Here is a 27,381-nt window from a genome sequence, read left to right as displayed (position 1 = left end):
AGGCTGGAAATATGTTTGGCGACCAAGCGTCTGGTTCCATCGGGACCCAGCATTTTCTGGGGAGCTCCCTCCCCCAGCCTCCATGGTGGCAGATTAAGGCAGAGCCCTCCGTAGAGTTTGGTTTATGGTCCCCTTGATGTCAGAGCTAAATGGGGACGCAGACACCATCAGGTTGGGCTGATTCTTCACTATAAATGAAGAAACTAAGGCCCAGAGAGGGTTAGGGACCTGCTCAGCATCACACAGCAGGGGCAGGGCCAGGAGGTTTCTGCCCTGAATTCTCCCTGCTTGTCCTAGGATGTTAGCACCTGTTCTGGGCATGGCCCTGTGCTGGGGGCTGCAGAGCGCAGAGGGGCAATGTGCCAGAATCCCCGTGAGCCAGTAAGGGCGGTGCGCAAGCAGAGGGGCAGGAGGCATGTATGTGTGGTCAGTCCATCCGCTTGGAGGGGAGGGAGGAGCAGCTTCCTGGAGGAGGAGGAGGCCTGCGACCTGGCCCTCGAAAAACGGGTCTGATGTCACTAGAACATTTTGGGAATGGAGCCCAGCAGAAGACGATCGGTTGAAATGCAGAATTCCCCTCCCCTCCCTCCAGCACATACCAAACCAGAACTTGCATGGACACCTCTAACGAAATCTGAGTTTGGATCTGGGACGTTTCCGATGTAGCCGGGCACCTTGGGCACCTCCCTTTCCCCCCCATCTGCCCCAGTTTCCCCAGCACTGGGCTCGTGAAGCCAGGCTGTCCGTGCGCGCCCTCTAGCGGGAGGATCGGGTTATGAACTCTGGGCCTCAGAGCAGCACAGTCCGGATGGGGTTCCTGCCCTTAATTGAAATGCAGGGCAGGGGGCCCCAGAACCCCTGTAAAACGCTGGGTTCCGAGGGCTCCACCCCTGTGACAAAAAGCCGGTCAGTTGCTCGAGGGCTGTGGCTGGACCAGGCATGAGGAGACCAGGCAGTCGGCTGCAGAGCCCAGGCCTGGGGGCCTCGGCATAAGGAGGATGCTGGGCTGCCCCCATCCCTCACAGCTGTGTAACTTCAGGTGGGTCCTTCCCCATTCTGCGCCTTTCATCAAACCAGGCAAGTGGCCCCCGGGTGCCAGAGGTGTCTGTGAGCCTAATCTTCCTGCTTCAAGGAAGCAGGAGTCTGAAAACCAGAAAGGTCCAGAATGAGTGCATGGACTGTGATCCACCTCTGGGGGAGGGGCCACACCCTGACCCCAGCAGCCTCCGGAGGTGTCCGAGTCACGGCTGGCCAGCACCCCTGGGGTCCCTGACTCCATGTGAGGCTCCAGGTAGTAGCACGTGAGGCTACTTCTGCTGGGAGTTCTGATGAGTCCAGGGAGGATCCAGGGCAGAGTCAGATGTGTTTTGTTTACGGCAAGTTATGCTCAGAGACCAAGACTGTCTTTGCCAATAATTTATCTAACACAGGTTCACTGTGGGAATTAGGATTTATAATATTAATAATAATAGTTCACAAGCCAATACCATATGGGATAATGTCTCTTAATAAGTCAATAAAGAAATAATATACTCCAAACCAATTACATTATTGTTCCAGGCAAAGGGAAAGTGAAGGATGTCAAGTCCAAATGTAGTTGAGGTGTAGCTTTCTACGAGTTGGCTCTCCGTAGTCAGTCCGTCCAACTAAAAGCTGGGTGTTGGGCTTCCCTGGTGGCGCAGTGGTTGAGAGTCCGCCTGCCATTGCAGGGACACAGGTTCATGCCCCGGTCCGGGAAGATACCACATGCTGCGAAGCGGCTGGGCCCTTGAGCCATGGCCACTGAGCCTGCGCATCCGGAGCCTGTGCTCCGCAACGGGAGAGGCCACAACAGTGAGAGGCCCGCGTACCACAAAAAATAATAAAAAAAAAAAAAGCTGGGTGTTGGCTGCCAGCTCAGGTCCCTTGCTGCCGGGGCACGTCGCTAGCAGGTGACAGCACTGGTGACGGCGGGCCAGGTGGGCTGCTCTGAAGGTCGTCACTCCAGGGGCCCTTCCGTGGCTGTACCACTGCCTACGAGGAGGCGCCTCACCAGGGCAGGAACAGCTGTCTTCTCTCTTCCTGAGACTGTTGCGCGCTCTCACAGCACCGCCGACCAGGAGTGGCCTGTCCACGGCAGGAGCTCAGCCAGGAGTCGCCTTGCCCAGTCCTCACAGACCCTTGGTATTTAAAGCCTCAATGTCCATTGCGTCATTGTCCTTATCGAGAAGCCCCAGTGGAGCCCGTCGCCAGCTGAGTGTATCGACAAGGACATGTCGATGACGTCACCCTGGCACAGCTTCCTCCACGTAAACAGATTCACCTTTAGATAAAAACAACTTCACTTAAGTCGTAAACAAGTGGATTGGAAATCACAACAAACCAACACACAACAGTACGCAATACTGCTGGGGGGACAAAGGGGGAGATGGGGCGCCTGCCCCCAGGGCGCTCGCCCCTGTGGGTGAGACGGCCACCTGGGAGCCATGGACCTGTGATGACGTGTATGGTCATGGGACCCGAAGCTGCCTTGCCGGATGGGCGTGGGGAGGCAGGGTGGGCTTCAGGGAAGAGGTGGCATTTGAGTCCAGTTGGGGCTTTGAGGAGTATGGTGGGCGAGTGGGGCCTGGAACCCAGGGCCCAGGCGGGACTGGTAGTTGGGGCTGGTTTGTGGCCAGGAGAGGGGCTTGCAGGGGAGAAGGGGGACTGAGCGTGAGGCAGCTCTTACACAGTGATTGAAGCCAGACGACCGTGTGGCTTTTGGCTGGCTGCTTAACCTCTCTGTGCCTCCATTGTCTCATCTGTGAGATGATGATACAAATAGCGCCAGCCTCACGGATCTCTCTGAGGATGAACTAGTGGCTGTGTAGGAAGATCTCGGCGAACATCACCTAACATTACTTGTCCTTGCCAGGAAGCCCCGGAGACCTGGCTGAGCCCCTCTCCTGCCACGCCCACTGCAGGCCCGGTCTCCTGTCCTGCCGCCGGCCTCTGACCCCACTGCTCGTGTGTCCACAGGGGCCGAGGAGGTGCTGCTACTGGCCCGGCGGACGGACCTGCGGAGGATCTCGCTGGACACGCCGGACTTCACAGACATCGTGCTGCAGGTGGACGACATCCGGCATGCCATCGCCATCGACTACGACCCGCTGGAGGGCTACGTGTACTGGACGGACGACGAGGTGCGTGCCATCCGCAGGGCGTACCTGGACGGGTCGGGGGCCCAGACGCTGGTCAACACCGAGATCAACGACCCCGACGGCATTGCAGTCGACTGGGTGGCCCGCAACCTCTATTGGACGGACACGGGCACCGACCGCATCGAGGTGACGCGCCTCAACGGCACCTCCCGCAAGATCCTGGTGTCCGAGGACCTGGACGAGCCCCGCGCCATCGTGCTGCACCCCGTGATGGGGTAAGGCTGGGGGCGGGCGTGGGAGCCAGGCTGCGGGGGGCCGGTGGTCCTGGGGCTTTCTTCCCACGTCAGGATGAAGCAGATGGCTGGGCCCTGCTCCCAGAGTCCTGGTTCAGGAGAACTGGCCTTTCTAACAAGCTCCCAGGTGATGGGCTGATCTGGGGACCAGACTTTGAGAAGCTCTGACACAGAACTTGGTTACCTTTATAGAAAACCCTGGAGACCTTGGGTAAGTCATTTCTCCCCCTGGGCTTCAATCTCCTCACCTGTAAGATGGAGCCCTCCACTGGGGTGATTTCTGGTTTAATAATGGTAACAAGAGTGGTGGCCACTGCAACAGTTACTGCACACGTGCCAGATCTCTGCCAGGCACGTTCCACGTAGCCAGCACATTTTTCTCCTCCTCTTGCCCCGTGGGGTAGATACAGTTGTACGGAGGAGGAAGCTGAAGCCCAGAGAGGTTAAGTGACTTGCCCAAGGTCACACAGCTGGGAGGTGGGGATTGGACCTAACAGTCTGGTTCCAACTTTGCAATTTAGGATTCTGTGAATCTGGTCAATCAGTGTAGGAGCCTTTCTGAGACCCTCAGCTGCTCAGAGGGTAGCAGCTGAGTGCCTTCCTGGGACCTCATGACCAAGAACACGAAACTGGCAGGCCCCAAGAGGGGAGGAGTGCTGGGACCTCTTGGGGGCTGGGGCTGCAGGGGAAGCCCCCCGCCCTCAGTGAGGGATATGGGCCCACGTCCTGGGGATGGCCTGGAGGGGCTGGGAGGGCAGCCCTGGAAGGCAGCTGGTCCCGGGAAGGTCCCTGGGGGGTGACTGAGCTGCATTGACTGTAACTGTGCCCACGAGGCACGTGCCCCATCGGAGTGCCCACAAGGCATCAGGTGCTTCTCCCATTGCCCCAGGGCTGAGGCTCAGTGTGAGGCGACCCCGCAAGGTGCCTGCTGTGTGTGGGGGGCAGGGGTTGCAGCCCCTCTGCCCAGGGAGCCTGTACTCTGGTCCCCGCCCCGGGGCTTTCAGACGTGCTCTTGCTGTGGAGCCGCCTCTGTCTATAGAAGCCCAGCGGCACAGCCCTCGGAGGCGGGTCACGGGGCTGTGGCTGGACAGGCCCAGGGCTCGAGCAGCACCGCGGAGCCTGGGGGGGAGTGGACAGACAGAGGCTGCTCTGTGTGCTGTCGAGGGGCAGGGCCGTCCCCCTGGGAGGGGGGGTGGGGGTGAGAAGCGGGCCCCCGGGGTCTGAGGGCCAGGCAGGCAGGAGCTCGTGGCCAGCTCCCGTGTCGGGATGCGGGCTCTGGGTTCGGGAGATGGGGACCTGCTCCCACTCTGCCACCGATGAACTCTGTCAAGTCACCCCCCTCTGTGGGCATTACCTGTGAAGTGGGGGTGGGGTCCCCCCTGGCCTCGAGTGTGAGGACCTCAGGAAACGGGGTTGGGTCAAGTATAAGATCACAGGGTTCAGGGGCGGGAGAGGAGAGGCCGCCAGCCCGGAAGGGCGCTGTGCTCAGGGCCCAGCTCTGGCCGCTTTCTCTGGGCTGAGCCCCCCCACCCCGGAGGGCCCCCAGCGCCCCACGGGATGTCGCTTTGCTTCTCGGGGCCGCAGAGAGCGCGTTGCCTGCTTTGCTTTGCACGTGGGAGCCCTTCAGCTACTCGAAGGAGGTTCCACTCTGCCTCTTCCTCCCCCTGGGAGCTCAGCCCCTCCCTCCCCGGGGTCCCTTGACAGGGCGTCTGCTGTTTTGAGTCCTAGCGCCCCGTGTAGTTAAGCCCCTGCTGTCCCCGTGGAGCCCCTGGTCCTGCACATGGGCTCGGGTGTGGTGGGTGGGTGGGTGCTGTTCTCAGTCCTAGGGGTGCAGCCTGGATGGGACAGATGGGCAATGTCACGGACATGTACTTCTTCTCCAGCCTCATGTACTGGACAGACTGGGGGGAGAACCCCAAAATAGAGTGTGCCAACCTGGACGGGCAGGAGCGGCGCGTCCTGGTCAACACCTCCCTGGGCTGGCCCAATGGCTTGGCTCTGGACCTGCAGGAGGGGAAGCTGTACTGGGGAGATGCCAAGACGGACAAAATCGAGGTGAGTCATCCTCGTTGGTCCACGGAGCTGCTCAGCGCAAGTGGAGGCGCAGTGCTGCAGCCGTCGAGCCCTGATCTTTATGCAGAGGCTGGCCTGGCCGCCCCTGCAGCCCGTCATACGTGTCAGGTGGGCAGCAGATAGATGCCTGTGCTATGCTATTTGGCCAAATAGAATCCTTGAAGAAATAACTTACTGTGATGTGTTTCTGACATACGGAAGGTATGTAGCTGAGTTAACAGCACCATAGGGTGTATGTGGTTATGTAAGATGTTATCACCGGGGACTTCCCTGGCGGTACAGTGGTTAAGACTCCGCCCTTCCACTGCAGGGGGCGCAGGTTCAGTCCCTGGTCAGGGAACTAAGATTCTGCATGCTGCGTGGTGTAGCCAAAAAAAAAAAAAAAAAAGATGTTATTAAGGGGGAAACCGGGACAGGGTACGCAGGAACCCTCTGAACTCCGTGTGCAACTTCCTGTTTCAAAATACAAAGTCATAATAAAAGAAATAACACATACCCACCACCCAGCCTAAGAAGTGAAACATAATGTAGCTGATGCCAGAGGGGACCACTCTCCTAACTTTGACGATTCGTTCCCAAGCATTAAAAGACATTTACTATGTGGACGTCACGCGGAACAGCACGCAGTCTTGTGTGATCTTACATGATTAAAGTGGTGCTCTGTACGCGTTCTTTAGCATCTTGCGTTTTGCTCAGGGGTGCGTTGTTTGCGGTGCTCTTGACCATACGGTAGTTAAATTGGTCCCTGACGTTGGTGCCTCTCCTCGGCTGGATGCCTCCCTCGCTTCCGGTAGCTTCTGGATAATCCTCGTCAGCTCTGGTCACATCACTGCTCGTTGATATCACCACCTGGGGGTCACCTTCGCTCTTCTCACGGCTCCATGGGGAGACCCCCACCAGGCAGCTTGCAGGGGGAAGGCGGGAGCGAGACTATGACCGTGCGTCTGTGTCGCGGGGTTTCAAGCCACGCTTCTGAGCAGGAACGCGAAGGGGACTCGGGGCTGGGCAGATCCCTCTCCCACGCAAACCCAAGGAGCTGCAGTTGGCACCATTTCCTGTTGGAGTTCCCTATGAACTGTCACTTTTGAAAGGATCTTGTTTGAAGACACTTGTCTCTCTAGCCTCTGAGCCTGAAGGCGAGACCCCTGTTTCCTGCGGCGTGGCCACGCCCACCGTGTCCGTAGCCACGCCCACCCCGGGAGTGGGTTGGAGATGCACGTGTCCAGCTGACACTGCCAGATGCGCTACAGGCATCGCTCGGTTTACTCCCACAGCAGTGGGTTGGTTGGGGTGGGTTTTTTTTGTAAAATAAACATAAAATTGACCATTTTAACCATTTTAAAGTGTACAACTCAGTGGCATCTAGTACATTCACAGTGGTGTCCAACCATCAGCACTCTCTAGTTCAGAAATATTTTCATCACCCAAACCCCATAACCTGTTAAGCAGTTGGCCCCCAGTCTCCACTCTTCACCCCTCTGCCCTGGCAACCACTAATCTCCCATCTGTCACTATGGCTTTGCCTGCTCTGGACATTTCATGTGAGTGGAATCATACGATCAGTGGTCTTTTGTGTCTGGCCTCACGCAGCAGAATGTTTGCAGGGTTCATCCATGTGGCAGCGTGTGTCAGTACTTCATTCCTTCTCCATTGTATGGAGAGACCACATTTTGTTCATCCGTTCATCTGTTGGTGGACATGTAGGTTGTTTCCACCTTTGGGGGATTGTGCATAATACTGTTATGAGCATTTGTCTGCAAGTTTTTATTTGAGCATCTGTTTCTAATCTTCGGGGCACGTACCTAGGAGTGGAATTGCTGGGGCATATGCTAGGTTTATCGTTAACTTACCGAGGAACCGTCAGGCTGTCTTCCACAGTCTGCACCATTCTACATTCTCACTAGCAGTGTGCGAGTGCTCTGATGTCAACATATCCTCACTGACACTTGTAAAATTCTCCTCTTATCACGGCCATCCCCACGGGTGTGCTGTGGTGTCTGGTGGTTTTGATTTGCATTTTCCTGAGGACGAGTGATGTTGAGCATCTTTCCATGTGCCTGTCCCACAATAGTGTTTTGAGGTATGTGGCATCGTCCCCACGTGTGGATGAGGCACTGAGGCCCAGGGGACAGTAACCTGCTCAGGGTCATGCAGCAAGTAGGTGCTTTTTGATTTTCTGCTTTCAGAGTCAATCCACAGACAGAGCCTGAAGCGTCAGGCTACTGTACGCAATATAAACGTTACCTGCCGTGGTTATGGAACAGTGGGATGGACCAAAGTTAGGAGCGGACAGGTGGGGAAGAGCTTCGGGGTAACCAACAGAGGCCCTAAAACGCTGACATCGTGGTAACAGGAGGATGGGGGAGGGGCGTGGCATAAGTGACAAAGTTGTTGCCGGCAGAGTACGCGGTGGCTGGTACGGACGAACCGGGAACATGCGCCCCAGGCGTATCACCTGTTGATTTGGAGCCAATCACCAGGAGGCCCCAAAAGAGAGACAGAAGAATTGGAAGTGTTTGGGATTCTTTAATCCAACAAACTTGGGAAACGTGCGGAGGCTTTCCTGCCTCACTTCTCTCTTTGGAGCCTCTAATACACTTTGATAAGCAGACCTCCCACGGGGCACTAAACTGCGTAAGTGTTCTCCAACTACACAATCTACGGCCCCCTTTCTTTCCGTGCTGCGGCTCCAGTGGCACACACTTTGGGAACGCTGACCTAGGCCGCCTGCCCACACGTCCAGAGCTGACCCCGGCTTCGGGGTTAGTGCTGGACTCTCCCTCCGCCCCTGCCGCAGGGAAGCCACGGACATGGACGGACATAGAGGTGGTTCTCCGTGTGAACTCCAAGGGTGGGAAGCGCCCCGATGAATCGCAGGTGCATTAGGTCATGGCAGCTTCTTGGAGTCAAGCCCGGAGCCCAGGGCAGACCCTTCTGGCGTTCTTTTCGGTGGTGAAATGCCCCAGGGTGAGCTTCTTGGAGGTGGCCCGAGCATGCCTGGGGACTTGCCCGTGTGTTCCTGCTGTGGACACCCTCCCCCTACTCGGGCCTCAGGGTTTGCTGCTGAACACCCAGTGGGCGTCAGCTCTGCTCCAGGTGCTGGGTCACCTTGGTAAATACGCCCAACAGATGCTCCTCTGGTACATGTTACATGAACCTTGGGATCAGGCCACCAGCCCAGGTGCAGAAGCCCCTGCTGGGGTCACGGTGGATTCCATGGGCTTCGGGGGAATAGCCGAGGGCAAGGGGCCGTGTCTCCTTTCCTGAGGACTCAGTCAGACTCCAGGCCGGGGGACGGTCAGGGGAGGGCTCTTCCAGGTCAGCACAGCGACGGGACACGCTTCCAGCAGTGGTCACGTCTCTAAGACGTTATGCCCGAGACAGATGCTAAGGAGCCTGAGCGTGTTTCTTGGGCATATCTTGCCGGGTTGCTTTGGATGGGAGAAGGGATTCTGTTCCGCGTGGTTGTGCGCGTGGCCTGGCTCCGAGCGCAGGCACCGGCAGGAAGGAGCTCCACGCCGTGTCCACCGGCTTCCCTTTGAAGAGGCATCAGTCAGGTTCCCGCTTCGCCCGCCCGTCCCGAAAATGACTTCCCAGGGCAGCTGTGGCTGATACCCCGACAAGCTGGGAGGAGAACAAAGGTCTAGAGGGCCGAGTCCATGAAGTGGGGATTCCTCTGGACGGCGGTCCTGGCACATAGATGGATTTGAGCAACCGAGTCCAGACTGCGGGCAGGGCCGCGCCGCCCTCCAGGTGGGCCTCCTGCCGCCTTGCCTGTGACGGCATCCTGGACAGCGGGTTCAGGCCAGCCTCGGGTTGGCAGCCCCTCGGGGGATTAGCTCGGGGTGGCTCCCCGTCTGGGGGTGGGGGTGGGCCCGGGGCTGGCTCACTCTGGAAGGCAGCCCTGAGGTCCCCTCCCCGTCCTCAGGGACCAGGGATGGACCGCCAGGGCAGTCCTGACATGGCGCAGGTTGGAACCGTGTGGGGTGGACATGGGTGTAGCCCCCGCCTCTTTCTGCACCCACAGAGCTGCCTCTCTGCTCCCTGCTTTCGCACCCTCTTGGTCTGGGGGTTCCCTGGGGCACCTCCTTAACCCTCTTCCTGAGTCTAGAGCCCTTGGGGTTAGAGGTTCCTGCCCACAGGTGCTTAGACTTTCCCGTGGCTCCAGCCACATCCTCAGGACCCGGCCTCTCGCCCTTTGCTTGCGTGTTTCCCCCTCCCCCTCCCTGCCCAGCTAGGCTCCCAACCCAAGAGCGTGTCTTCTCCTCCTCCAACCTGCCACAGCTCTTCAGCCTTGTGCCACAAGGGTCAACTTTATTGGTAAAAGTAACTCGGACTCACTGTCTCCCTCTTCTGTCTCTAACTGATGACCCCTCGGGCCCTGCACTTCCCTCCTCTCCCTCTGACCAGCTTCTTGGCAGGTGCTGGGCCCATGACAGCCCAGCGTGGGTCCTCTCCCAAGCAGATTCTTCCATCCGGAGCTCTCTCCTGAGCCCACGTGCCCAGCTGCCCCCAGCCCTCTCCCTCGGAAGCCTGAGTCGCCTCCCGCCACACGCCACGGTCTCACGTATGGGAGCAGCTCACCTCATCCACGCACTTGGCCACACGGTGTAGGGTCTTCCTTTCCAAAACAGCAACATCCTGGTTCCGGCCTGGAGGCTGCCTCTCCCAGCCAGAGGCTGTAAGGCCTTCCACATCTATGCAGGGCTTGTGCTCTCACTTAGCTATGGAGTCATCATCATCTTTTCACTTGTTTGTGAGCGGCCATGTCTTCCAAAGCAGGCGGGAGCTCTCTGGGCTTGAACTGGGGTCTCTGTGCTGATCCCCTGGCAGGGAGTCAGGACACACCGGGTCTGCATCAGAAGCGACCTCTCCCTCTTAGGCCTTCCCCACTCTCTCTGTCCCCCACTTCCCCTCACCGGCCCGTCCTTGCATCCTCCTTCCCCACAGCTGCCTGTCGGATCGTCCCTGAGTGGAACTCCTGTCCTGTCGTAGCTCGCGCTGCCTCTTTCCCTCAACCCCCCTCCCCGCCCCTGGGCGAGCATCTGTTCATCCTGCAGCACTCACTGAATGTCACCTCGTGCTGGAAAAGCAGCATAGGACAGACCCATGCCCTGGTGGGGTCAGTGTTCTAGAAGGGGAGATACAGACAGCAGTGACCGGGACAACCGCAGCCCGTCAGGTGGTCAGTGTTCTAGAGGGACGCCGAGCAGAGAGGATGGGGGCCCAGGGGGCGGGGGGGCGGGTCGTTCAAGCTCCCCTGACAGCACCCTAGCTGCTTTTCCAGCCGCGTTGGTTCTGAAGCCCTGCCTTCTCCTCTCACTGACTTGTGTATATCCTGTCTATTTCCTTCTGTTTCTAGAGTAGAGGGAGGAACGGTGCCCGTTATTAATCCTGAAATAGGCAAAGCGTTTAAACACCCTTGTGCTCACACAGTGATCAGGCAGGTCTCTGGATGGCAGTTTTAGCCATTCCTGGGTAAGAGCAGGCTCGGGCCTTGCCCTTTGCGGACTGGAGCTGTCTTTCTAAAGCTTCCTCCCCAGCTGTTTCCCCGCCCCGAGGATGGAAGAAGAAGTTTTGCAGGTCGACCCGTAGTCCAGGCTGTTTGGCCCGTCTCTGGGGCAGGAAGTGTCACCTGTGTGTGGCTTGCCTTGTACTCGTTGGAGGCCCCGGGGGTCACTTGGGCTCTCTGCAGCCCCCCCCCCCATGTCTTCCTCAGCCGGGACCACGGGGAGGTTGTGTCCCTCGCAGCCGCCATCTGCTGGTGGCCGTCTACTGTCAGGGTAAGCATTCATGGGGAGTACCCGGTGGGGAGTGACACACCCGGTGGAGCAGGCGGGCCAAGGATGAATCACAGCCTGAGAAGTTAAAAATACATCCGTCCCCCTGTTCCTGACATTTCCTGAGTCGATGGAGGTGACTTCCAGCACGAACAGAATAAACACTCATTGCAGGAGTGACGGATTGGCTGTGTGTCCGGGTCCATGAGCCCTGGGGGAGAAGGGTGCAGGGCTTCCGGGCAGCGGGGCCACAAGCTGTGCGGGTGTGTAAGATCTCTTTTGTTACGTGAAACAATAACCAGAGCAGTTTTAATTTGGGGCTTTGTGTCTGAGTATAATTGTTCCATCAGAGAACAGAACTCTTTTTTTCTTTAAACGTGTGCTTTCAAAGGGTTGGTCTTGGGCTCTCGCCTCTTTGCACGGCCAAGTCATTAGAAACAGAGGATTCGGTGTAAGGCGATTGCACCTCAGGTGACTTTTTGGGGTCTACTGTTTTGTGGGTGGCCGTGCAGACCCCGCAGCTGTGGGTTCTGCCTCTTGGAGTACGGCTGAGGGCGGGCTTCTCTGGGGTCTGCCCACCCTTCTGCGCATCACGCAGCTGTTGATCTGCGGGTCGTGTGATGAGCTGGCCAGGGGATGGATGTGTGCTCTGCTTGCCCTGCCTCTACCCCACTCCAGACCTGGGCTTGGTGTGTGGAGTCAGCCGAGCACAGGAGGGCGGAGGCCAAAAGGTCGGACAGCAAGGCTGGCTGGCACTCGGGCGCCTTCGGCACCTGGCTTGACCATTTTGACATAACTTCCTGGAGGTATCTAGTTTCCTCTCCTGAAAATCAAGGGCAGGGGAACTTCTTGAGCAGGGGTTGAAACCCGTGGACCGGAGGCCAGAATGACTATGTTTGTGCCACTTTCAAATGCACGGTGGTTTTTACACTTTTTTTTTTTTTTTTTTCCGGCACTGCACAGCATGTGGGATCTGAGTTCCCTGACCAGGGATTGAACCCAGGCCCTCGGCAGCGAAAGCGCAGAGTCCTAACCACTGGATTGCCAGGGAATTCCCTACATTTTTAAGTGATTGAAAACAATCAAAAGAATGGTGTCTCGTGACGTGTGAAAATTATATGAACTTCCAGGTTTTTTGTTTTTAATTTTTGTTGTTTGCACAAATAAAGTTTTATTGGAACACACTCGCGCTTGTTTTAGGCACCCTCGGTGGCTGCTTTATCACGACAGGGACCTTATGGCCTCAAAGCTGAAGGTATTTACGATCCTTTTCAGAAGCAGCTTGCCAGCCCCTGTCCCCGGCAATCCGCCTCCTGGGCTCTCTCCCGGCTCCCATGTTATCAGGCGGCCCAGATTCGATTCTGTTCTTTCTGGGCTCCGCTCAGGGCCCAGGAAAGGGGGAGGCCCCCGAGTTGGCCCCAGAGGGAGCCTGGGGACGGGGGGGTTGACACGTGTGTTCCCTGTACGCAGGTCCTACTTGTCTGCTCCAGGATTTGGGAAAGGCCTGGTCCAGCAGAGTTACTTCTACAGATGTGTTGGATTTGGTCAAGGTGTGTTGAAAGCTGCCGTAAAAAGGCCGCTTTGGGATCATTTATTTTCTCAAGTGTTAGAGTCTTGTTGTCCTCCCAAGTTGGAGGGCCTGAGAGGTGTTTCATGGGGTCTGTAATCGTTCAAAGTGGGATGGGGTGAGGGAGGGGCTTCCGAGGCAGAGGGAGGCCCTGCCAGCCCAGAGCCGAGGTTCTGTCCTTGCGGTGGGTGCCGCCAGCCCAGCCCGGGGGGGAGCAGCTCACACCCTCCTCACTTTGTTCTGGGCAACCAGAGGGTGGGGCGAGGGTGTGTGTGGGGACAGAGGTTGGGGGAGGGATTGCTGCTGGCCAGCGGCTGTCTCCCCGCCCCCCCCATCTGGCCCCTTGTCCTCTGCGGGCTCACTTTCATCCTTCCTAAGCTGGGCAACATGTACTTCCTCCCCTCAGTCAATAGAACATGCACTTATTTATGTCTGGAATTGAGTTGTTAAAGGAAATAAAGAAAATATGGATATAGAGAAGGATGAGAAAAATCTCTTCAAGAGATGCTGTTGGCATTTTGGTATATAAAAGGTGGCGTCTTTATTTTCCAGATGTGGACGCTCTCTTTATAGCGATCATGTCCTACCTCTACCATTCTGCCCGCCCCCGCCCCCAGCGCCCAGCCCTGGTTATTCTGTGTCAAGGAAGGAGCAGGGGGTTGAGCCCTGCCTCTCATGGGCTGCGTGTTGTTAGAGACACTCTTTCTCTTGCTGTGCACCTCCTCGGCGGGAATCCCAGGCGAGACCCCTCCCCACGTCTGAGTTCTGTGCAAAGCGTGTGTTCATCGCCTTTATGTTGCCTTCCTCTTGTGGGGCCGAAGCCGGAACCAGCACCCTGGACCAGTTCGGAGGATTAATCTATCACCTGCCCTGTATGGCTAACCAGTGGGCCAGGCCTGGTGCCCAGAGCTCCGCACGGAGATCCTACAGCCCAAGGTCTACACTCCAGCTCGTGGTACAGGACGTGGTCCCATCCGGTGTTCTCATCTGGGCTGCTCATTGGAGCCACCTGTGGGGAGCTGCTTTCGGGACTCGTACCTGGCCTTCCAGTTTGGTGTAATTGCCCCAGGTTGGGGCCCAGCCACTGTTCTTTGGTTAAGTTCCCAGGGTGACTTTATTTATGTTTTAATATTCATTTATTTATTTGACTGCACTGGGTCTTAGTTGCAACACGCGGAATCTTCATGGTGGCATGCGGGATCTTTAGTTGTGGCTTGCGGGCTCTTAGTTGAGGCATGTGGGACCTAGTTCCCTGACCAGGGATCAAACCCAGGCCCCCTGCGTTGGGAACGTGGAGTCTTAACCGCTGGACCACCAGGGAAATCCCTCCAGGGTGACTTTAGCTGCGACCCTCAGTTACAGGTGGAGAGGTTGAGGTCCATGTGGGATGCAGAGGGACTTGGCTGTGGGGCAGAGCTGGGGTGGGACCCCTGGCTGTAGGACCCAGAGCTGCCTGCCACTCCTGGTTGGGCCAGCAGTTTTGTCCTGTGCTGTCCAACAACAGAGGACCAAAGTCTTTTCTGCTCAGCACACACCCGATCTGTCTTATGTGTCTGCCACCTGCAAACCTGAAGGTTTGTAGCCTTTCTGATGAGCTGGAAATATAATCCGGCTGCAGGAGACCTGTTGAGACTTGCCTTTAATTCACCATGTCTCTTTCATCCTGGCTTGAGAGCCAGGAGAGTTTGGATGTTACATTTTTATCTTGTTTTTCACATCAGCTCCTACAGGGTCCTCTGTCATCACAACCACATCTTATCCTGATTGTGTGTTTCAGTTGGTTAAGGCGTTTTTATGTTTGATAGTAGTTTTCTCCTCTGTGGCTTTTGTGGTTGATGCTTTTAATCAGTGCTGACTCTTCAAGAAAAAGATTTAACTTTTACATCTCAGAGTAAACAGCCACTAGTGTGTCTGGTGTTGGGAAGCATCTTAGAGCTGTAGGCTCAGACTTAGACCCAGAAGCGTCCTCAGAGTTCACCTGGTGCTGACCGAGCAAGAAATTAGTCCACAGACAAGCGGGAGGCTTTGCCCAGGGCTTGCAGTACGTTGGCTGTCCAGCCTTTTGGAACTGAGCTCCGCATCAAGGGTGTGAACTGGTGCCTCCCCGTCCTACATCTTGGCAGACATTACTAATCAATGAGCCCATCCCGGGTTGGAGACCCACACCTTGGTATTCCAGGCAGCTACTGCTAGTCGATCAGCAATGGTGAGAGAGAGGACACCTGTTTGTCTTGCCTGCCCCTCTCAGCCCAGCATCCATCCCCAGGTAGGGGAGGCAGTGGGGAAGAGCCCCTGAATGGCCCCATCACTGAAAACATCACTCATCCAGCTGCCCCAGTGAGCCGTGGCTTTGTTAGGTGGCCTCGGCAGGCGCAGACGCTGCTGGGGCCCATCCTGTTCCAGGCAGTTCAGGCCCGTGGCTGGTTCAGCCCTACGTCTGCCATCCTGCAGGTGATCAACATCGACGGGACAAAGAGGCGGACGCTCCTGGAGGACAAGCTCCCACACATTTTCGGGTTCACGCTGCTGGGGGACTTCATCTACTGGACCGACTGGCAGCGGCGCAGCATCGAGCGCGTGCACAAGGTCAAGGCGAGCCGGGACGTCATCATCGACCAGCTGCCCGACCTGATGGGGCTCAAGGCTGTGAATGTGGCCAAGGCCGTCGGTGAGTCGGGTCAGCCTCCAGCCGTGGGTCAGCCATGCCACAGGCTCGTGGCTGCCCTTTTGGTGCACAGGCAGCCCAGTTGGAGGCCAAAGCTGGGGGTGTAAGTGACCGGCTGGGGCACCACTCTGGGGCTGGACAGCACAGGAGATGGTGAGAATATTGGTCCAGGACCAGTGGCATGGGGGTGGGGTATCGACCAGGCATGGTGACTGGGCACTGCTGGCAATAATTGTTCTCACGATGGCTAACACTTGCGGAGCGCCTGCTGTGTGCGAGGCTGTGGCTAAGCGCCTTAGTGCCCAGGGCAGCCCTCTACGTGAATTACGACGTGGCCCTATTTGCGCTGGGGAGAGGGTGGCAAAGCCGTGTAGCTAATGGGTGGCCGAGCTCAGGACTCATGCCCGGGTCTGCCTTGACCTCGTGGCTGGGCTGAGCTGTGATTGTTGTCCAGTGTGACAGGCTGGACCCTCAAGCACACACCAGGATCTGTAGAAAGCCCCCTTAACACAAGGATTTGCCTCTTTATAAATATGATTCCCAGTGCAGGTCGACAGGCTACACTGGGGACAGTGGTGTCCAGCTGTGGTGGGAGGACAGATGGGGGGACGGGACTGTGGGCTCTGTGGCGGCAGGGACCCTGTCCCCAGCTGGGGCCCTGCACCTAACACTGCACCTACACATCAGAGACACTCAGCAACGCTTTGCTGGTGGGAGGGAGGGAGGAAGGACCAGAGAGGCCCCAGTGCTTGCCCTTAAGTCTAGTGGGTGAGACACCCCTTAGTTAGCTCTGCTGCCAGGCTGGTGACTACAGTTGAGGTGTTAGAATATGAGGGAGGGCACTTGAGCTTGGAAGTTAGGGAGCAGGTGGGGGTCAGGGTTTGCCCGGCAGAAGGGACAGCTGAGCAAAGGCCTGGAGGTGAGGCCGTGGGCGGAGACCCTGGGGGGATCTAGTGCATCTTGGTCTCTGGGAGAGGCCTTTAGTCACAACCTGCACTCCTGAGACAAGGCGATGGAATCAACACACTTAGTTTACCAGCGCCTTTGAAAACACGTTCCTCATCCACTGTGGAACGTGAGGTCCCCCGGTTAGTGAGTGTCTGAAAAATAAAAAAGAAAACCCTAGAGATAAGAAACATGATATATCCATTGGGTGTGATTTAAAGTTGAGAAATTGGACCCCTCCCTCCCTCTTTCCCTCTCTCTCATGTAGGGATTTACTGGGAAAGATGGGGGAGAGGATTCTTTTTCTAGCTGAAATACTTAACACTAAATTAAAGCCAATTTTAACAGCACTGCAGCAGATGAGTGAGACTAACGGCCTGGCCAAAAATACACGAATGCTAAGTACAGTCTGCTACAATAAGAAAGAGGCGCCTTTGGCCGTCCTGGGTGCATCTGAGTTCGAGGGCACCGAGAGTGCCGGAAACGGGAGGAGGAACTGTCTGGGTGGCGTCTCGGGCTGCGGCCCGGTCAGCAGGCCGGGAGTCCAGGCCCGGCGGGGTGGGGGCGGCAGGGGGTGCGATTGTCCCCAGGTCGCCATGAGGATGGAGGAGTCCAAGTGCGGAGATGCCCTGGGCCCAGAGCCAGCCGTTGTTACGTGCCTTCCCCGTGCCTGGGGAGGCCCTGGGTTTCCATCCACCCACCTGCTGTCCCTGTGTGACGTCTGGCAGAAATGAAGCCTCGTACAACCGTGGAGCCACTGCCCACCCCCTCTTTGCTGGGCCTCTGGCGTCTAGAGCCTGTGTCTTTCCGTCCAGGGACCAACCCGTGTGCAGACAGGAATGGGGGCTGCAGCCACCTGTGCTTCTTCACGCCCCGCGCCGCCAAGTGCGGCTGCCCCATCGGCCTGGAGCTTCTGAGTGACATGAAGACCTGCATCGTCCCCGAGGCCTTCCTCGTGTTCACCAGCCGGGCCGCCATCCACAGGATCTCCCTGGACACCAATAACAACGACGTGGCCATCCCGCTCACGGGTGTCAAGGAGGCCTCTGCCCTGGATTTTGACGTGTCCAACCATCACATCTACTGGACTGACGTCAGCCTAAAGGTACGGCAGCTGGGCGTCCTCCCTGTGCACCTTTCCCGTGAATACCTACCTGGTGATGGTATCGCCTCAGAGGCTGAAAAAAGGTTTTCTTCCTTTTTTTTAAAAAAAAAATTTATTTATTTGGTTGTGTGGGGTCTTAGTTGCGGCAGGCGGCGCCTCAGCTGCAGCTCACGGGCTCCCCAGTTGTGGCACATGGGCTCCTTAGTTGCGGCACGTGGGCTCCTTAGTTGTGGCATATGAACTCCTAGTTGCGGCATGCGGGCTCCTTAGTTGTGGCATACGAACTCCAAGTTGCGGCATGCATGTGGGATCTAGTTCCCCAACCAGGGATTGAACCCGGGCCCCCAGTGTTGGGAACATGGAGTCCCATCCACTGCGCCACCAGGGAAGTCCCTTGTTTTTTTAATGGTTTGTTAAAATTGAAGTTTACTTGCTGTACAGTATAAGTTACAGGTGCACAATAGAGTGAGTCACAATTTTTAAAGGCTATACTCCATTTATAGTTATTATAAAATACTGGCTACATTCCCCGTGTTGTACAATATATCCTTGTAGCTTATCTTATACCTAATAGTTTGTACCTCTTACTCTCCTACCGTGACGTTGCCCCTCCCCTTTCCCTCTCCCCACTGGTAACCACTGTATCTGTGAATCTGCTTCTTTTTTGTTGTATTCACTAGTTTGTTGTATTTTTTAGGGTTGCACATATAAGTGATATCGTACAGTATTTGTTTTTCTCTGTCTGAATTATTGCACTTAGCATAATGCCCTCCCAGTCCATCCATGTTGTTGCAGATGGCAACATTTCATTCTTTTTTATGGCTGAGGAGTATTCCCTTGTAGAAAAAGTTTGGGTTTTTTTTTTTAAAGAACTATAGGGAATTCCCTGGTGGTCCGGTGGTTAGGACTGCACACTTCCACTGCAGGGGGCACAGGTTCGATCCTTGGTCGGGGAACTAAGATCCCACAAGCTACACAGTGCTGCCAAAAAAATAAATAAATTTTAAAAATTTAAAAAAATAAAAGAACTATAATATTTATTGTAACTCGATCCACACCATTAGAACATTAGTGAACCTGTGTTAATAAATAAGCACGAATGATTACAATGAGCAGGTCCAGTGGACACACAGGTGGCCATTTCTAGAGTGATTGTGTGTCCGTGTATTTTTCGATTCACCCCACCCACTCCCTCACGAGCACCCACTTACTTAGCAAGCTCTTTCTTTGTTCCGGGTGCTAACATAAACATCCTGGATGAATACAGGAAAGCCTCTTTCATCTTCTAAAGCAGGGTTTGGCATACTGGTCCGTGGCCTCTGTGTTTTGTCAATAAAGTTTTATTGGGTCACACTGGTGCCCACTTGCTCATGGATCGTCTGCACCTGCTTTTGTGCCACTGGGTTGTGACGGATCCACATGTCCTGTGACACCTGAAATATTTACAGAGAAGGTCTGCTGACCCCTGTTCTAAAGCACCGGACAACTCAAACAGTTTAATCGCCTATCTTTTATTCTACTGTTGGTATTACATGGCTCTTAAAGATTTTTCTGATTTTAAGAGTCACAGGGTTCATCGTAGAAAGAGAGAAAAGTATATTATACAGAAAAGTACAAAGAAGAAAATAAAAACACCTACATCCCCACCATCCCAAGTCAGCCATTGATGTCATTTTACTGCATTTCCTTTGAGTTTTCCCCTATGTTAGTATTTCTCATAATCACAATCATATGCTACGTAGAATTCTGTATCCTGGTTTTTTCCACATCCCATTATAACAGGTATTTTATCAGCCTGTTACAAACTCTTTAACATAATTCTTTAAACGTGTAAAATATTCCAGTGCACGTATATTCCTTATCATACTTAACCGTTCCCTTATTTTATTTATTTTTCTTATTTTGCGGTACGCGGGCCTCTCACTGCTGTGGCCTCTCCCGCTGCGGAGCACAGGCTCCGGACGCGCAGGCTCAGCGGCCATGGCTCACAGGCCCAGCCACTCCGCAGCACGTGGGATCTTCCCAGACCGGGGCACGAACCCGTGTCCCCTGCATCGGTAGGCGGACTCTCAACCACTGTGCCACCAGGGAAGCCCCGTTCCCTTATTTTAAATGTTCTTCCAGTTTTTTCCGACTCCAAATGATACCACAGTGACAGGCATCTCTGTGGGTAAAGCCTCTTCTGTGTTTTCATTCCTATGGATAAAGTTTCAGGAGGAAGATTACTGGGTGAAAGGATACAGTGATTTTTTTTTTTAAGGTTACAACTATTTTGAAGGGTCATGATACCTATATATATATATAATATAGCTTATATATAATGATATATTTTTATAATTATATACTATTATATAAAATATTTTTACATATTTTTAAATGAAGTATATATTTTATATGTATTACCAAATTGTTTCTTCTAAAAAGGTTGTATTTTGCTGCTTTTCAAATGTTCCTTCAAAAACTCAAATGTTGGGAAAAACTTAAAATAAAATATAAAATAAAAAGAATAAAACCTCGAATGTTGGTGATTTGGTCCCGGGTGTGATCAGTAGTTGCTCCAGGAGACATCCGCAGAAACTCTGGTTTCTAACCGTGTCCCTTTCCTCCTCACCTGCTCCCAGACCATCAGCCGGGCCTTCATGAACGGGAGCTCCGTGGAGCACGTGATCGAGTTTGGCCTCGACTACCCGGAAGGCATGGCCGTCGACTGGATGGGCAAGAACCTCTACTGGGCGGACACCGGGACCAATAGGATCGAAGTGGCCCGGCTGGACGGGCAGTTCCGGCAGGTCCTTGTGTGGAGGGATCTGGACAACCCGAGGTCGCTGGCCCTGGACCCCACCAAAGGGTAAGGACCATTTTTGTCCAGCAGGCGTGTCCCCGTCACCTCTCTACACCAGCCAGTGCGTTGATGACCTGAGGCCGCGGCAGACGGCTGCCCACCTGGCGCTCTGCGGTTGGAGCAGTAACGACCGCTGCTAGCTTTGAGGTGGCCGGCGCCGGCGGGACCCTTGGAGGTCATCTGGTTCATTTCATAGAGGAGACACTGGGGCCCAGAGCAGCAGGCAGGAAGGGAAGCCTCTGTATCAGGCACCGCATGGGGCACTCCCAGAGGGGTCATCTCATCTGGGCATCCAGGGGCCCTGCAAGGGGTGGGTGATTTGACAGATGCAGAAACTGAGGCTCAGAGAAGCTCAGTGATTTACTGAAGGTCACATAACTGGTTAGAGCAGGGCTGGGCCAGGAAGTCCCATGCAGTCCTTTCTAGGCTCCTGTCCTGGGCTTCTCCCCTCCTGCTTCTTGCTGGCCACTTAGCGGCGGTTTAAAACCCACCTAGCAAGCTTGCAGGGCACATGCTTTTATGTGTCAGGCAGCCTGGGGGCCCTGCCCTGGGGCCAGAGAGGCCAGGGTGGAGTTTTCCTCTGCGCTCAGTGCTCAACCCATAAAGCATCAGTGGTGTGTAGGGAGCGCTCCAAACCCTGCCTGCCACGTGCTCTTTCAGGGAAGGGAAGATTTCGGCAGAACAAAAAGAAAGGTCCAGGTTTTAGCGAAAGAACCAGTAAAACATACACAATTCTGGAATGGGGATTCCTTCCCCGGAGCCACTGCTGAAGAGAGAGGAGGGAGGACCCGTTGGTGGAGACGGCAGAGCTGAGTTCGAGTCCTGACCCTACGATGCCTGTTGGCCTCAGCGTCTTGTTTTCTACCTTCTTTAAAGAGAGGAGACTGTACGCCCCGATTTGCCCACGTGCTTCCTGCCCGTCCTGGTCACCCTGGCATCCTGTCCAGCTTAGTTAGCGTTTGTCCCTGACACAGGTGTCCCAGCCTGGATGTCGTGTTGCACGGTCACCCTGTCTGTGCACCCGAATGGGAATATCAGGGCTTAGCTTGCAGGCGGGCTGCTGTGGGACCCCAGGAGGCAGCATGTAGCTCCGTGACTGCTCCCAGAGGGATGGTGGGGTGGAGGGGCCTCCGAGGGTCTCACCTCTTCCCTGCTTCCTGCAGGGATGCCATCGGCACAGCCGAGGAGATGGCGGCAGGTGTGCCCCCTGCCCTGCCGTGAGGGTGGCCGTGCCTGAGCCTGCCCCGCCCTGCTCCCATGTCTTCCAGCTACATCTACTGGACCGAGTGGGGCGGCAAGCCCAGGATCGTGCGGGCCTTCATGGACGGGACCAACTGCGTGACGCTGGTGGACAAGGTGGGCCGGGCCAACGACCTCACCATCGACTACGCCGACCAGCGTCTCTACTGGACGGACCTGGACACCAACATGATTGAGTCATCCAACATGCTGGGTGAGGGCCGGTGCGTCCTGCCGCCAGGGGGCGTCCCTGCCCTGGGCGTTGGCTCAGCCCCCATGGCGCTGTGCCCCTGGGCCCGCCAGGCCCGAGCCCCACAGGAGGTGCGGCCACGCCCCGGGTGCTGACCCAGCCTCGCCCCCTCCTGAGGGTTGTCCCTTTCCGCCCCTGGTGCTGTCGCTGTAGATGTGTCAATAGAGACCCCAGTGACAGCTGTTCCCTACACATCAGCTGAGAGCCGGGTCCCGGCCAACCCCGTGCCAGGATTCTAATTTGACCCTACACCACATAGCGTAGGTTTTCGTTGATGGCGAAACTGAGGCCCACGGAGGTCGTGGGACTTGTGTAAGGTCACAGAGTGCCACTCAGACCCCACGGCCACGTGCTACAGCCCCATCTGACCCTGAATACCTACTGGGCGCTAGGCATTGTTCTGGGACCACTCAACACCTGGGATTAGGTTAAAGACAAAAAAACCCTCGCTCCAAGCCACCCAACAGTGAGGGCAGTACTTGAGCCTAGAAATCACATGACTCTGGACTTCTTGCAGGGGGTGCTTATATTAGCTCTCCTGGGTGATACCACATGACGGGGCTGCCCTGTGCGACCGAGAGAATTTGGCTTCCTTCCTAATCACTGCTGCTGCCGCCACCTGTGGTGGGTGTGGTTGTGCCCATTTTACAGATGAGGAAACTGAGGCATAGGTGGGCCGAACGGCTTGTCCCCAGGTACTGTGTGAGCAGAGCCAGGACTAGAAGCTCAGTGGCCTGGTTTCTGCTTGCGGCGGGCTGCACCCACCCTGCATGCTGACTGTCCTGGTGTATGAGGCCAAGAGCAAGGCTTGAATGTGTCTTTGAGACTGCCACCCCCAGCCCCACAGGGAATTACAAGAGGCTGGTGCCAGGTGGGAAACCAGTCACAGCACAGCTGTGGTTGCCCGAAATAATCAAGCTCCCTGATTACCCCAGAGTAAAGACACACTGGGAGGAAAAGCAGCAACAACCCTGGAAACCCCCTCGACTCTGCAGATTGAGGGTGGTCGTGTGCGTCCAGTCAGGCCGTTTTCAGCCGTATTCCCACTGAATGGCGTAGATGTGTAGGGAGCACTTGGTTAATAACAGGGGAGGCCCCGGGCAAGGGAAAGGTGGGAATGTTGCCTGGCGTGGCGCGAGTGGGCATGGAGCGTGAACCTGGGGCCCCGCCATCCTGGTTGCATTCTTGGCCTTGCCACTTGCTGTGTGACTTGAGCCAGGTGACTTAACCTTTCTGTGCCTCGGTTCTCTAATGCCGATGGTCCCTTCCTCCTACAGCTGCTACTGTGAGAATTAACTGAAGGCACTTCTCATCAAGTCTGGAGCACAGTCACTGCCCTCTGAGTGTTTAGTTAATGATCGTTGTTGTTGGAAAAGTCCACTGCGAGTCCCAGTCCAGGGCCCGGGGTGGAGTGGGGGCGGGCAGCGTGTGTGCGACAGGCAGTCAGGGAGCACCTTTATTTCAGAACTATCTTCTTTCTAATGATAAAATGATCAGCTTAGAAAATTTCTAAAAATGCAGAAAAACAGGAAGAAAAATTTTAATTATCCATTATTTCACCAGTCAGTAATAATGTATATTCATCTGTTGGCATATCTCTTTCCAGTCTCAAAATTTTTTTTGATTGATTTTTTTAAGCAAATATTTTTAACTGTTCATCTCTGAAGATTTTTTTCACTTTTTTCCTTTTTAAAAATCATTTTGAAAACATTATTTCAAATCGTGCCACATATGATTTTCATTTGGCTTTCTCCCACTCCTGTACAGGAGGAGCATGTCCCCAGGTCGCCAACATGTTTTCACTGGTACCGTTTTTACTGTGAAATAGAGCATACGTGAGGCATTCATACAACACACACACTTTGACAAGTGAAGACTTAGAAACCCATGCCCAGGTGGAGGGACAGAACTTGTCGAGTGTCACCGGGCCCTGCACCTGCTCTCCCTCCCTCATGCGGCCCTGAGCCTGCGTGTTGCCGCAGTAGTCCCAGCAGGTGCACACAGGTGTGTGCTCTGCGTGTAACTGCTCGGTGGGTCACGTGATCAGACCCTGGTTCGTTTCACAAGCCCTCTGCTGCTGGCGAGAGAATGGCACCAGTGTTCCCAAATGAAAGCAAGGTGTGGGCAGGACTACCTTCCATCTGGAGGCTCTAGAGGAGAATCCATTGCCTTTTCCATCATCTGGGGGCTGGCTGCATCCTTGACTTGTGGCCCTTCCTCCATCTTCAAAGCCAGCTGTATAGCCTCCACCAGCCTCTCTCTCACTGTCCTGCTCCCTCTTATAAGGACGCTAGTGTTTGCACTGGGTGCACTGGGATAATCCAGGATCGTGTCCCCATTTCAAAATCCTTAATTTAGTCACACCTGCAAAGCCCCGTTTGCCGTGTAAGGTACTATATTCAGAAATCCTGGAGATTAGGATGACCTCTTTTGAGGGAGAGGGGGAATGTTCTTCTGCACGTAGTTTTTATCAAGCACTTAATTTGTGCCGGCATTTTGACCATTCTACATGCATGATCTCATTGAATATTTATCACAATTATATCACAAACCTCATTGTTTTTTTATCATAATTTATTACATTTAATTATTATGGATACCCATGAGGGCACTCTTACGAATAACCATTTTGGGACTTACCTGGCGGTCCAGTGGTTAGAACTTGGCGCTTTCACTGCCGTGGCCCTGGGTTCGATCCCTGGTTGGGGAACTAAGATCCCACAAGCCACACGGCATGGCCCCCCCCAAAATACCCATTTTTCAGATGGGGAGACTGAGAGTCAAGAAGCTTACATAGCTTTCCCAAGGTCACATGCTGGTCAAGGGAGAAGCGAGGGGGCCCAGGCTGACTCCAGAACCTGGTTTCAACCACTGTAGTAGACTGCTAGGCAGAAGGTTTTATTTTATCAATATTTTAAATTTTTATTGACGTATATATATACAGTCAAGTACAAAAGTGTAGTCAAGGGGCTTCCCTGGTGGCGCAGTGGTTGAGAGTCCGCCTGCCGATGCAGGGGACACGGGTTCGTGCCCCGGTCCGGGAAGATCTCACATGCCGCGGAGCACCTGGGCCCGTGAGCCATGGCCGCTGCGCCTGCGCGTCCGGAGCCTGTGCTCCGCAACGGGAGAGGCCACAACAGTGAGAGGCCCGCGTACCGCAAAAAAAAAAAAAAAAGTAGTCAAGTTGGAGAATTTTTACATACAGATACTTGTGCATACACAGAGGCATCAGCATAGCCTGTGTAGCTCCCATGCAGATCGAAGTAGAGAAGTTTCCAGCCCTCAAGAGGCTTTGAGTCAATCTCACCAGCCGCCTCGGGCCAGTGCTGCCCTGACTTCTATCTGTGTGTGCTAGCTGTGCTGCTCTGGAACTTTCTATCGCTGTGGCCGCACAGAGTGTGCTCTTCAGCGTCAGGATTCTTTCACTCAGTGAAAGTCGCCCACATTGTTGTTATTCTTTTTTATTCTTTTTTATCATTTTATCATTTTATTCTTTTTTATCATTTCCATTGTATGAAGATCCCACCTTTTTTAAAAAAAAATTTTTATTTTATAAAGTTACATTTTATTTCTTTTAGTTTATCAAGTTACATTTTATTTCTTTTAGTTTATCAAGTTACATTTTATTTATTTATTTATTTTTGGCTGTGTTGGCTCTTCGTTGCTGCGCGTAGGCTTTCTGTAGTTGCGGCGCGCGGGGGTACGTGGGCTTCTCCTTGCGGTGGCTTCTCTTGTTGCAGAGCATGGGCTCTAGGTGTGCGGGCTTCAGTAGTTGTGGCACGCCGGCTCAGTAGTTGTGGCTCGCAGGCTGTAGAGCACAGGCTCAGTGGTTGTGGCGCACGGGCTTAGTTGCTCTGCGGCATGTGGGATCCTCCCGGGCCAGGGATCGAACCTGCGTCCCCTGCATTGACAGGTGGATGCTTAACCACTGAGCCACCAGGGAGGTCCCAAAGATCCTACCATTTTTTAATTCATCCTACTATGTTTGTTTTTTTTTTTTTACTTTGGCTGTGCTGAGTCTTAGTTGCGGCACGTGGGATCTCTTAGTTGCGGTATGCGGGATCTTTAGTTGTGGCATGTGGGCTCTTAGTTGCGGCATGTGGGATCTAGTTCCCTGACCAGAGATCAAACCTGGGCCCGCTGCATTGGGTGCTCGGAGTCTTAATCACTGGACCACCAGGGAAGTCCCTAATCCATCCTACTACTGACGGACATTTGGGTTGTTTCCTGTTTGTGGCTGTTACACATAGTTGCTGCCATGCACATTCTCATCTGTGTTGTTTGGGTGGATGCTGCACGCATTTCTCTTGTGCTGCAAGAGGGGAATTGCCTGCGCTCAGGGCAGGTGCACATCCAGCCTCAGTGGACCCTGCTCGTTTCCCAAAGTGGTCACATGCTTTATGAGCCCGACGCAAGTGGCCAGGCTGCAGGTTGAACTGGTTCAGCCACAGGACGCCCGTGCGGTGCCGTTGCTGAGTCGGTACCCGTGTGTCTCCACGCAGGTCAGGAACGGGTTGTGATTGCCGATGACCTCCCGCACCCCTTCGGCCTGACGCAGTACAGTGATTACATCTACTGGACAGACTGGAACCTGCACAGCATTGAGCGAGCCGACAAGACCAGTGGCCGGAACCGCACCCTCATCCAGGGCCACCTGGATTTCGTGATGGACATCCTGGTGTTCCACTCCTCCCGCCAGGATGGCCTCAATGACTGCATGCACAACAATGGGCAGTGTGGGCAGCTGTGCCTCGCTGTCCCCAGCGGCCGCCGCTGCAGCTGTGCCTCACATTACACCCTGGACCCCAGTAGCCGCAACTGCAGCCGTAAGTGCCTCGCTCTGCCCCTGTCCCTCACTCCCACATTAGATCATCAGTCTGACTCTGGCGGTTAAGGTGGAAAGAAGCTTTTTATCTGGGGAAACCTTGGTGCACATGGGCAGTCGGGCAGGTTGTGCACTGCACATGTTGCCTAATGTTACCTGGAGGCTCAGGCTGGGTGGAAGACCTGTTGCTTCATCAAGACACGAGTAGATGGTCCAAGCCCTCAGCGGGCACGTCGCATGGGAGGCTCTTTGGATGTGAAAAACAGTCCCTGGGGGAGAGCACCCACTTCTAGGGCCAGGCATTGTTCCAAGTGCTTTTTATGGCCCTTAATCCTCCAGCCTATGGGGTAGGGAGTATCACTGTCCCCATTTCACAGACTAGGACCCTGGGCACAGAGATGTGTAGTTACCCACCCAAGGCCACACAGCTGGTAAGACTTGAACCAGGTTTGGATCCAGGCAGGCTGGCTCCAGAGTCCCTGCCCTGACCCCTTGCATGTGGCCCCATGTCCACGGTGTAATCCTCACACCGACCTTCTAAACGAGGTAGGCCTTTTCACTTTCAATTCTAAGAAAAGCGAGGTTCAGAGAGCCTGAGAGTGACTTTCCCGTGGGCCTGCAGGGAGAACAGGTGTGTCCTGTTGGCAGGCTTTTCTCCTGTGACATCAGCAGAGAGCT

General features: G+C 54.9%; 1 protein-coding gene across 13 annotated transcripts in view; it reads left to right on the top strand.

Moving 5' to 3' along the window:
• Positions 1-27,381, top strand: part of LRP5 (LDL receptor related protein 5) — a 109,153-nt gene that overhangs the window by 53,999 nt on the left and 27,773 nt on the right. For all 13 annotated transcript variants that reach the window (XR_007478613.1, XR_007478614.1, XR_007478611.1 and 10 more), the window contains exons 6-12: positions 2,998-3,394; positions 5,296-5,467; positions 15,284-15,500; positions 17,258-17,547; positions 20,169-20,395; positions 21,658-21,842; positions 26,381-26,704. Coding sequence is in view for 8 of the 13 variants with exons in the window: in XM_004278038.4 (XP_004278086.1) it covers positions 2,998-3,394; positions 5,296-5,467; positions 15,284-15,500; positions 17,258-17,547; positions 20,169-20,395; positions 21,658-21,842; positions 26,381-26,704 (1,812 nt within the window). In the remaining 5 variants the exon portion in view is untranslated. The remainder of the gene's footprint in view (positions 1-2,997; positions 3,395-5,295; positions 5,468-15,283; positions 15,501-17,257; positions 17,548-20,168; positions 20,396-21,657; positions 21,843-26,380; positions 26,705-27,381) is intronic.

Source organism: Orcinus orca, chromosome 8, assembly GCF_937001465.1.
Source record: "Orcinus orca chromosome 8, mOrcOrc1.1, whole genome shotgun sequence".
In the NCBI taxonomy this organism is placed as follows: domain Eukaryota; kingdom Metazoa; phylum Chordata; class Mammalia; order Artiodactyla; family Delphinidae; genus Orcinus; species Orcinus orca.
Note: the sequence above shows the minus strand (reverse complement) of the source record. Positions and strands in the feature narration are given on the sequence as shown.